Genomic DNA, 11,138 nt, shown 5'->3' with positions numbered 1-11,138 from the left:
TCAAGGATTTGGGCTCTTGAACCGCCACCTGTCTCAAATTTGACCCAATCACATGCACCTCCAGGACAGATTACAGCAAACATCATGTCTACCACAAGACCTGGTAGTGTTGTTGTTCTTTAATTATTATTATTTTTTTGTAACACAAACCTTGCAAGCCAGGAGCAGGAACCCCAATGTGGGGGAAGGACCTCAGGGCAAGAATTAGCACCCTGTTTTGTTCTGCTCTACCTCTCTGTGCTGTGGGAGCCACTGCAACACACTGATTCCTGCACTGCTCAGGTAACATGAAAACCTGAAGCTTTCTACATTACCCAAGTGACTCCCAGATAATGCAAGCGGAGGTCATGCCAATGACAAAAAAGGCAGTAAGCAACTAACTGTGGAGTGGCAGCTGGGAATAACAGGTTCTCACAATCTCAAACTCCAGAGCAAACAGGTAACAGTGCTGGAACTCTCTTGGAACAGTCAAATGCAGAACAGTCTGGAAGGGATGGAGACTGCATCAGGTATTACTGGCTATGCTGGGCAAACGGGATAACAGAAAGCATCTCAAAAGGCAGGGGTACCAACAGGTGAGAGGCAAGAGGCATATGAAAGAACTAGAGTCCGAATGTGGGGCTCACAGTAAGGAACAAGGCTGGCCAGGATGAAGCCAAAAGAAAAGTAAACACTTCTGGCGGGGGCACTGGTAACCGTCAAGGCAAGGAGCATGAGTTGGCGTCTTGGAAAACCCACTGCTTTGACTCAGCCCTGATATTTTGCATTCCCAGGATGGTCATCCACAGCACAGGGTACACCAGAGGCAGCAGCTGTCCTCGCCTTCTTAAGTAACTGACAGGTGAACCAGCCCCTGCCCTCTGTCCTGACCATCTCAGAAGCTGGCTTCCTTCTTCCTTTTGCCAGACCACCCACCAGATCCCCATGGCAGAAGAAAAGAGGATGCATCTGTTGGGTCTGGAGCCTATGGAGTATGCTTGAAGGGTGGGGAGAAACAAACAGTCCCCTTCTCCCTGTAGCATCATCTGGTTCTCATGATGTGCATTTGAGGAGCACAGGGAGCCAAAGCAGGGCATTCATGACTCCAGGCCACCTACTGGGATTGGTGGAAAGCACCTGATAATCCATCCAGGAGCCTCACACAATCTGGATGCCCAGTTCCTCAGCTGTCTTCTGAAGCCTGTCCATGACGTTCTCCTCCAGGTCCGTGGCAAACCCACTAGGCGCAGCTGCCCGGCTCTGAGAGGGTGCATTGGCCATGACGTAGTATACAGTCTCGCTCTCCCCACGCTCGTTGGTCCTGTTCACAACGCGGATGATGGGGCTGGATGGCGCACTTGGTTCTTGGTCTGGCGACGCATCAGCCTCTGGCTGAGCAGGCCCCTGGGGGGGCGTGGCAGCTTGCAAGTCCACGTCAGCATCTTCCTCCATTGACGGTTCCAGTATGATGCCCTGCAGGCTGCCCTCAGCCCCCGCCAGGACCACACACTGGGCTGTGTCATCTAGGACCTCACCCTGCTTCTCCCGGTCCTTCAGCAGCTGCTCTGTCAGTTCCACACTTTCATAACGCACCAGCTGCAGCCTCATGTAGCCGTCCTCGTGTTCCTTGTACCTGGGGGAGGAGTGTTGTGGGTTGGTGGGGAGGAGGAATAAGCGAGGTGTAAGCCATTATGGAACGCTGCATTCTAAGCTGTTTGTGCACAGCATCTACTAGGGCTGAAATCACAACCAGACCGGGTGGAGATGGCTGATATAAGAGACGGCCAATTTCTAAAGATCCAAGGGACACGCTGGAAAGGTGTCATGCCACCTATGGGGCAAATTCGCATGATAATTCTTTATACGGAAATCTCACCTCAAGGTGAGACAATGCTTTAAGGGCATAATAATCCCAGAGAAAAATATTCCATCCCACCTGGCTATTAAAGTAACGGGAAATGAGTCAAAGTTCTGTAAAAGGCAGAATACGAATGTTTTTGCAATGCAAAGGCTAATTGTTGAGTTTTGCAATGCCAACTGCCCCACCTAGTGGTTCTTGCAAAGAGCACAAGAACTGGTGATTTTATAGAGACTGCTTCAGCCTGTTTTTGCAGATTACAAGCCACTGTACTGTGGCAACCACAGCCATTTTTGGTTGTGGCCTTGGCTCCAACTGGACGGCAACATGTGTAGCCTTAGGGATGTGAATGGAAGAGGAGCAATCCTGCTCTCCAATTAGTCTCCTTGCTTGTTCTGTGGAGACTGAAGGAAAAGGCCAGCAAGACCATGCAGGTTGGGGGAGGGAGAGAGGTTGGAAGCAAAATAAAGGTATAAACACCCACACCCAGCTTTGTTTGCCTTTTTTTGGGGGGGGGCACATGATTTAAGAGGGGACTGGCTAGAGCTCCTTGAAGGCTGGCAGCTCTGATTAACTTTCCCCCAGAATGCCATTGGGTACAAGATGGCAGCCAACAGCCCACTGGAGTAGCAAGTTGATTTCCCCCCTCAAAATCTTGCAAACCCCGCCCCCCAAATCACTCAGGCTCTCATTGCCTGCAAATGAGGGCCACAAAAAAGAGGAGGGAAGGATGAAAGCCCACCCCTAAGCCTACGTACCTGAAGCGAGGATGACCCGAAGGCCACTTGAACTGGTGTTTTTTCCTGAGGTGCACAGTAAGGTTGTTCCCACGAGTGAAGCACTTGTCACAGACGTGGCACTTGTAGCGGGGCTCCGAGTCACCCTGAGCGGGTGCGGAAAAAGAGAAAACAAAGGTATGCATCTTTTGGTTTGCTGGAAAGTTCCTATACACCATCTACATAGAGCGTGCTTTCTGGTCAGCACAGCAGTGGCGAGGCACAAATACAGTGGTGCCCCGCAAGACGAATGCCTCGCAAGACGGAAAACTCGCTAGACGAAATAGTTTTCCGTTTTGGAGGTGCTTTGCAAAACGAATCTCCTATGGGCTTGCTTCGCAAGACGACAATGTCTTGCGAGTTCCTGCTGGTTTTTTCCCTCCCCCCCTTTTTCTAAGCCGCTAAGCCGCTTATCAGCTGATCTGATCAGCAGATAAGCCGCTAAAAGCCGCTTTTAAAAGCTAATAGCGCTAATCCGTCAATGGGCTTGCTTTGCAAGACGAAAAAACCGCTAGACGAAGAGAATCACAGAACGGATTCTTTTCGTCTTGCGAGGCACCACTGTATCTTCTACTAGCGCATCATTCAAGAGCACACGGTTTAAGTCCTGGATGAGAAATTCAGCATGCTGCAAACTTCAGCTTTCATCGTTGTTTTAAAAAGCAAGTTTCTAGACTAGGGTAGACAGCGTGGTGCCCTCCAGATGTTGTTGGGCTATTACTCCCATCATTCCTGACCACTGGCCATGCTGGATGGGAATGATGAGAGCTGTAGTTCAACAACATCCTGCGGGCTTCACATTGGCTACCCCTCTACCCAAAAAGTCGGGCTGGTAAAATCTTTAAATAAGGGACTGAGATGAATTTCCAGTACTGAAGGGGGAGAATCCCAGTTATTCTTCACCCCTCTCCATGGCTGCAGTAGTTTCAGGGAGATAATAACACAAGATTAGCTGGTGTAAATATTATTATCAATATTATTATTATTATTATTTATTAAATTTGTATACCTTTACATGCAGGTCTCAGGGTGCTTCACAGAATAAAACCAGAATATAAAACCTCAAAACAAAAACAAAAACAGCCCAATAACCCTCTCCCAACACATTTTAAAAGGGCATAGGATGTCAATCGACCAAAGGCCTAGTTAAAGAGGAATGTTCTTGCCTGGAGCCTAAAGGTGTATAATGAAGGTGCCATATATCCATATGCCCTTTTGCTGGAAAACTGAATTTCACTTTAGGTCTAGCCAACGGCATTGTCAAATCTCAACCATATCCTTCATGAACGCTGCAAAGATTTTTATTGTCCCCTAGGCCTTGATGCTCTTTTGAAAATCGAAGAGTAAACAGCCCCAGGCTCTGTGACTCCATCTCACCTCATGAACCTTCTTGTAGTGCAGCTTGATGGAGCAGAGGGACCGGGCGCTGAAGTTGCAGGACTCAAACTCACAGCGGTAGGCCGGCTCTTTGCTGTGTGTATCCAGGTGCTTCCGTAGATCAATGAGATTCTTACAGCTGGAAGGAATAGGCAAAAGGAAGGATCTCAACCTCTGGCACACTAGGACCGCAGCTGACAGTCTGCAGAGGCTCCAAGCCAGAAGGTGCACATGTTGTACCTATGCTGCTAGTGAAAACAGCTCTACTATTTTCAAGTGCAGGAGAGTTCCCAGGAAGAATGGCTTGGTTTTGCAAGAGTGAAAAATGTCAATCAGTGACTCAATAAAAGCATGCACCAAGGCTGAATTTTCCTGCCACTTTAGGGGTACCTTTACCTTTTACTAGAGGGACTTCCTTCCACCAAACCACCCCCTGCTCCAGATTCTATGATTATCCTCAGAAGCCGCCCTCTGTTCACCCTGCTACCTGCAGATTGTGACCAGGAAGAGGGTCTTCTCAGTTATGGTATCCCATTTATGGAATGCCCTCCCCAGGGAAGCTCATCCAGTGTCAATTCTGATGTCAATCAAGCATCAAACAAGGAAGCTTCTATTTACCCAGGCACTCCAACATTTAACATGTGCTAGTTTTCAGAAGGCTTTTCCTGCTGAGCATTTTTTGTTTTGACCGCTGCTGACCTGCTAGCTTTATGCTTGTAGTGACAGACATATATTTGTTTTTACCCCTTTAATGCATGCAGCCCTGAGAGTTTTATACTGAAGGGTGGCATAGAAATTTTAAAAATGAAAATAAATAAATACATTTCCCCCAGAGGATGGGACAATAGCGGCCTGACAGATCAATCCTTGAATCCACAGATATTTGAATATCATTTGAATTAAGTATGGTGGCTTCTTTTAATAAAGTTAACAACCCCCGTGTTGGGAAGGTGGGTAGATTAGGAATTTTAGGCCACAATAGCAATAATACAATTTAAGGCCAAACAATGGGACACAGTTGTCTGTATGTTTCCATCCCACTTACGCAACAGCTCTTTTTTGTCGCAATTCAGGCCTCCGTAATTCCCAAAATCTTAAGACAGTGAAAAAGAGCCAGTTGCAAAAAATGCTGCTTCCTTCCTTAATGTTCAGGGCTCTCATCCAGCCTCCCTCTCTACCTTGCTCTGCGATTCTGTGCCCACCCTCTCCTTGCTTCCCTCTCCCTAAAGGTAAAGGTAAAGGTAAAGGTACCCCTGCCCATACGGGCCAGTCGTGTCCGACTCTAGGGTTGTGCGCCCATCTCACTTAAGAGGCCGGGGGCCAGCGCTGTCCGGAGACACTTCCGGGTCACGTGGCTAGCGTGACGAAGCTGCTCTGGCGAGCCAGCACCAGCGCAGCACACGGAAACGCCGTTTACCTTCCCGCTGTAAAGCAGTACCTATTTATCTACTTGCACTTAAGGGTGCTTTCGAACTGCCCACCCTCTCCCTAGACCAGCCTCAAGTTTACCTGTGGTCACAATAATTGCACTTGAAGGGCCGCTCCTCGCTGTGCCGGAAGCGGATGTGGTTGCGCAGGGAGGAGGGCAGAGGGCAGGTCATGTCACACAGAGGGCACTTGTAGTGGTTGACTGCCGAAGAGGAAGAAGAGGAGAGGTTAGCACAGGGAGGGGAGGAGGGATGGAGGAGGGAAGAGAAAGAGAAGCTCCTGCCACCACCTACCATGATTCCTCATATGATCACGCAACAACCTCTCTGTGGCGAACCTCTTGGAGCAGTGGGAGCACTGGAATCGCTGCTCTGTAAAGAGGAGGGAGCAGGTGAAGATGAATCAGATACGGAACAGAGAGGGGCAAGACTCAGGTGGAGAGTGTTTCTCCCCCTTGGCACCTGTTGCCAGCAACTGGCCCCTTCTACCTGGGTGCAAAGCCTTTCTAGTTTCTTACTGCAAAACCCACAGAGGGTATCCTGCACACACACCCTGGAACATCCTCCCATGTGCAGTTCATGATGTGGAAACAGTAGCAAGCTTCAAATGCTTCTTGAAGACCCATCTATTTATGCAGTCTCCCCGTCACACTAGATTCATCACACTGCTTTGTTTTACTGAAGCAGATTTCCTTTTCACTGGAATTTGTTTTAACTTTGCTTATAAATGCTGTGATATGGATTTTTTAAAAAAGAAATGATCTCATTGTGCTTTACGTAAACCACTTAGGGATCTCACACAGTAAGAAGAATAGTTCTTATCAAGACGGTGGAACCTAGGAATTGACAAGTTATCAAAAATGGTATATGGATATTGTAAATAAACCATCCAAGTCAGGCATCATGGAACTGCCCTGTCTGTGGGCATGTCTAACAATTTCTGTTGCTTCTGGAAAGACATCTCAGGATTTCCAGCATCAGCTTAATTATTTCTTTAAAAGGACTGTTTTTAGACCTCATTGTGATGCCTGTCAGAGGACATTTTCACAAGGGGGACAACTAATGCACTTTCATTCCCAGTATGGTTTTACATAACGTGTAAATGTAGCTGACCTGTTATGTGGAGTGATGAAAAGTCTTTTTTTTTGTCCAAATGATTCCATATATGAGACTATTTAAACTCATATATTGTGGACAATCTTTTTTTCTGGTTCTGGTGACTAGAAGAAGCTTTAAAGTTCCTTAAAATACCACCATCAAGTGTCACTTTTGCCAGAAAGAAACTGTGTCTAGCCCCTCTGCCTGCTTGGCTGCTCAGATACTCACGTTCTAAAGCCGTCTGCCGGCGGATGTGGTCAAAGAACTTGGTGTTGTTGGAGAACATCCCGCCGCAGGTGGGACATGCCACCACCTTCTCCTGCGTGTGGCTGCGCAGGTGTTCACGCAACTTACAACGGCCTTTGAAGGCGCAGTCACAATCTAGACCCGGGAGGAAAAATGATTAGAATCGTATTTGTTCTGAGCAGGTCCAAGGATGCTAGTTAAGTATGATCCATTATGAAATCATCCAGAGGTGCCCTCTGGGTTGTCTCCTGTGTTACAGAGGCCTGACTGACCTCATTTAGAAGCTGGGCATTTAGTGTTGCCCACCCCATGCTGAGGAACAGTCTTCCAGCAGAGATTCCACAGGCACCCCCCGCCCCACCCCCCGTTTGACTTTCTGGTGTCTCTTGAGAACTTATTTATGCCAAGAGCTTAATGATTATGTGTATTGTTTTTCAATGGTGTGTTTTATTACTGCACGCTGCCCTGAGATTTTACCATATTGCAGTATAAACAAATAAATAACAAACACACTCAACAGAACTGTGAAAAAAGCTTTTCTAAATCCCACAGTATTTTAGATATTTTGTTCTGGCTCAAAGCAACAGGAAAACCTGGAGTTGCCAAGATGCTCTGAATGCCACTGTGCAGATCCACTTCACCTCAAACCCCAAAGACTCTCATGTAAGGTGAACTCCTACCTTTCCAGCCACAGAAGAACATGTGGTTCTCCTTCCCAATTGCCTTGTACTCTGTGCAGAAACTGTGATCTTCCACATGCCTGTAGAACCACTCAGGGTTATCAAACCCTCTCTGATGAGAAGACAGGGAAAGGAAGATAATTTCCTAATGAGCTGCAAGTCAGGCAGCAGAGAAATAGTCACATCTTGTAAGCCAGCCAGAGAATACGTGGCAGGCCAGCTTATCAAAATTAAAAACCAATAGGACTTATATACATGTCAATCTCAATTTCAATCCCCAGATGTTTTTGGCCTACAACTCCCATGATCCCTAGATAGCAGGACCAGTGGTCAGGGATGATGAGAATTGTAGTCTCAAAAACATCTGGAGGGCTGAGTTTGAGGACGCCTGTTCTAGAACTTTAGGTGTGTTTACCCAGTAGTGAGAAGAATTTGTACAAATTGATAGTTTTGTTTTAGAAAAAGAAAAGTGCAGTTTAGTTACAGTTCATTAACAAACTCCATTGCCTTCCTCATTGAATCTGGCTGTTCTCCAGCTTCATACACTGAACAGTCCACCCCCACCACCCTGATGCTTCCCCTGGAAATACTTCAACACCCATCCTGTCTCTCACCTCGCAGTACTCCCAGAGGCAGAGGAAGTTCTCTTGGATCTCGGGGATAATGTTGCGACTCTGGAAGTCCAACTGACAGGGGGTTAGGTCCGACTGGCTCTGTAAGGCGTGTAGTCCCCACTGCTTTAGCTTGGTGTGGTAACAATGGAAGTAAACATGGCGGGCCAGCTCTGTAGGGCTCTCGGGAGAACAGAATCCACACTCCTGCCAGAGGCAGGAGTATTTTTCTGAAATGCAAGAATACAGAAATTCATACTTGCAGGTAGATGAGGGCCTGCAGGTCCAAGGAACTAGTATGCATGGAACCAGAAGATCTTTCAAAGGCAATTCTCCTACATAAGTATGGGAATGACAAGCTTTTTTTCATAAAGCAAACAACAAAGAGTCTTGCTCACAATGTATCTGGTCTGTGGCAAGTGCTAGTTTTAGAGTCTTCCCCTCCCTTCTCTTTTGGGAAATACCACCCTAACTTATGTGTAGGGCTGCTAACACTACTTCTTTTTTTAAAAAAATGTGAAAGTTTATGTTTCCCAGATTTCATCAAGCTGTGTTCCCTACTTTCTAAGCCTATTGGGATGCCCACATTTTCACTAGTCACATTGAAACTATACTGTGTGTTATCTGCTTGGTTCTTGCACTCCTGATCTGCCGCTCCATGCTACTTAAATTCTACACACAGAGAACTGAGGGCACAGCAGAGAAGGGCTTGCAGATTCATTTCATACAACCCTAGTGTGATCTTGACCACACTTTTGCATATCCCAAGCATTAAGTCTTTACAGCTATCATTTTCCCACTAATAGTGTCCACCACTAACCCTGGATACTGCTCTTCAGTTTATCAAACCATTGACGATCCCACACCCATTCAATAAAATCAAGCAAGTCAATGCAATTGTTATGGCAGGGCTGGGGAAAGAGATCTATCTCATGGGGGACCACAGAAGTAGCAGTTTTCAGAGAGTAACACCATAACTTACACTAAAGACTAATTCAGGGTCAGTCTCATTTTATACTGCACCCCTTACCGAGAGAATCCACTTCATCATCCTCATCTTTGTCACCGAGATGCTGCTGCAAGTGCTTTGACACATGTTCACAGAACTCCTCCATCTTTGAGGCCACAAAGCTGCAAATGTCCCACTCACACTGCAGGACCAAGGCTTGCTTGTGGCTCACCTTCCCGGGAGGCATGTTAAGAGCACTAGAGAAAGACAAAGAAGAGATTCTCTAGAGAAATACAATCTCTCTTAGATTCTGAGATAGAGACTGGCAGCCTTCCTCTCATTCTCTACCACAATACAAATTACCTCAACAAAAGCATATATATACAGTGTGTGTGTGTGTCTCAGATAGATAGGAGTATCATCTTCTCCTATATGCCTCCCTTAGCCTAACATTATTTAGTGGAATTTTACTGGAAGGCTTTTGACTTTTTGTTTTTAGAAAAATTTCCAGCTCCCACAATTAGAAGAACCTTGGCTCTCTTATATTTCCTCGCCTGCGAAACACACACACACACTTCATTACACTAAAATTATATTTGAACTTCTAAATGTGAACTTTTACAGGTTTTGCAGTAACGGTTTTGAGGCTGTGACTACTATATAGAATCTTAAACTAAAGTCATTTTTAAAATTAAGATTTTCCATTTTTTAATCTGATAGTTGAATTAACTGTGTAAGGTTTAAGCACCAGACAGAACAGAAATCCACACTTGGCAATTTACAGTTCAAGTGCTTTTTACATTATTGCAATCTGATGCCCAGTTACCTGGGAGTAAGTTCCACTGAACTCAACAGTACTCACTTTCACATAGATATGCATATGATTACACTGCAAAGAAGGGGTTCGTCTAAAATGGGATAGTAAGCGAGAATGCAATTAACTATTTTCTAATTTAAGGTATCTATACACTGTTTTGTAGTTTAGCTTCGCATAAAAAAATAAATCAGCCCGTAGAAATAAAAGTGATAAAATAATACAGAAAGCATTCAAAGTACTTCAGATACACTACCTTGGTTACCATTGGAACCACCCTGTAAAAGTGGTAGATTTTGTTATCTGACCCACACTGCCAATGGGCAAGGATGGCTCAGGTGTGGGGAACCTTTGGCCCTCCAGATGTTGCTAAACTACAATTCCCAACAGCGTGAGCAAGGAATGATGGGAGTTCAACAACATCTGGAAGGGAAAGGTTCCCCACAGCTGCAGGAAAGCAGATTGCCAGAGGCTAGCTTGAAAAATTGGACCACAACCTTTCAGCTTCCCCAGTCATTTGACTTATTATTTTTTAGACCACACATAAAGCCCTGACAGTCCTAAGTCTTTCGTTTAGAGTTCCTGGCAGGGAAGCTGCAGCCTCTCCCAAAGCGAAAGGACAGTTGCTGGGGCGATAGATAAGAGATATATTTTGTTTTTCGGCTAGAGAAGTGGAAGTTGGTTATGTTTCATGGCGCTGCCCCTTACCTTCCTCAGATCAAGCTGCCCCCAAAGAAGGTCAAGGCAATCCCTCGATATAATGAATCTTATCTCCCCTCCTTCAATTCGGAAGCCACCCCCCACGAACGTCCCATTCTCCCCTCTTCCAGGCTACTCCACCCTGCCCGATTTTCTAGGGCTCTGAGCAAGACCAAGAAGGACCAGGCAAGGGGCTTCCCAGTCCCTCCCCACTCAGGAGCCCAACTGCCGAAGAAGCAAAAGCTCAGGGAACGAAAAAGACCTTCGGGCCTTGAACCCAGGGCTTAGAGGCAGGCACTAGGCCCCGTTTCCATAGTTACCGTCAGTTTTCCGCCCTTCCAACTTCCAGCGCGCGGTCGCCTTCCCCTCCCACCCCCGCCACCTGTGCGCCGACGAACGGCCCGGATGAACCCTCTCGGCCAATGAGAGCGCCAGGAGCCGCTGAGGCAGCCAATGGCGTCGCATGAAGGGCGGGCCCCAGCCGGGCTGTCAAAACATAAAGTGGGTATCGGGCTGTGGAGTCCGGCTGGGAACAAGCGGCTCCAATGTTTTGGTTCCGGGTTGTTTTGAAAGCCTCGTGGGTTTTTAAAAGGGGGCATTTATATGGAGAAAAACATAAACAAA

At 46.6% G+C, this 11,138-nt stretch overlaps 1 protein-coding gene across 7 annotated transcripts; it reads right to left on the bottom strand.

Annotated features, from left to right (window-relative positions):
• Positions 1-104: 104 nt before the first annotated feature.
• Positions 105-10,902, bottom strand: HINFP (histone H4 transcription factor). Of its 7 annotated transcripts, none has more exons than XM_083481075.1 (11): positions 10,275-10,902; positions 9,802-10,164; positions 9,083-9,616; positions 8,056-8,282; positions 7,442-7,553; positions 6,744-6,896; positions 5,712-5,789; positions 5,500-5,620; positions 3,991-4,129; positions 2,596-2,720; positions 105-1,612 (listed from the first exon to the last, which is right to left on the bottom strand). In XM_083481075.1, the coding sequence occupies exons 3-11, from the start codon at positions 9,246-9,248 to the stop codon at positions 1,138-1,140; spliced, it is 1,596 nt and encodes a 531-aa protein (XP_083337201.1). In that variant the 5' UTR covers positions 9,249-9,616; positions 9,802-10,164; positions 10,275-10,902; the 3' UTR covers positions 105-1,137. The 7 variants fall into 7 exon arrangements, with proteins under 7 accessions (XP_083337201.1, XP_083337203.1, XP_083337205.1 ...); XM_083481077.1 differs by having other exon boundaries at positions 9,083-9,258; positions 9,828-9,909; positions 10,835-10,889; XM_083481079.1 differs by having other exon boundaries at positions 9,083-9,258; positions 9,864-9,909; positions 10,835-10,889.
• Positions 10,903-11,138: the final 236 nt, after the last annotated feature.

Source organism: Podarcis liolepis (genome assembly GCF_965112155.1).
Source record: "Podarcis liolepis genome assembly, chromosome: 16".
NCBI classification, from domain to species: domain Eukaryota; kingdom Metazoa; phylum Chordata; class Lepidosauria; order Squamata; family Lacertidae; genus Podarcis; species Podarcis liolepis.
The sequence above is the reverse complement of the archived record's forward strand: the minus strand, read 5'-3'. Positions and strand labels throughout refer to the sequence as shown.

What these genes read in the sequence shown, in the direction of transcription:
- HINFP (XM_083481075.1), bottom strand. Translation starts at nt 9,248, where the DNA reads ATGCCTCCCGGGAAGGTGAGCCACAAGCAAGCCTTGGTCCTGCAGTGT. An exon ending in CCGGCAGACGGCTTTAGAAC is followed by an intron (nt 5,790 to 6,743) that starts GTGAGTATCTGA and finishes TCCTCTTTACAG; the next exon opens with AGCAGCGATTCCAGTGCTCC. An exon ending in TCGGGTCATCCTCGCTTCAG is followed by an intron (nt 1,613 to 2,595) that starts GTACGTAGGCTT and finishes CTCCTCCCCCAG; the next exon opens with GTACAAGGAACACGAGGACG.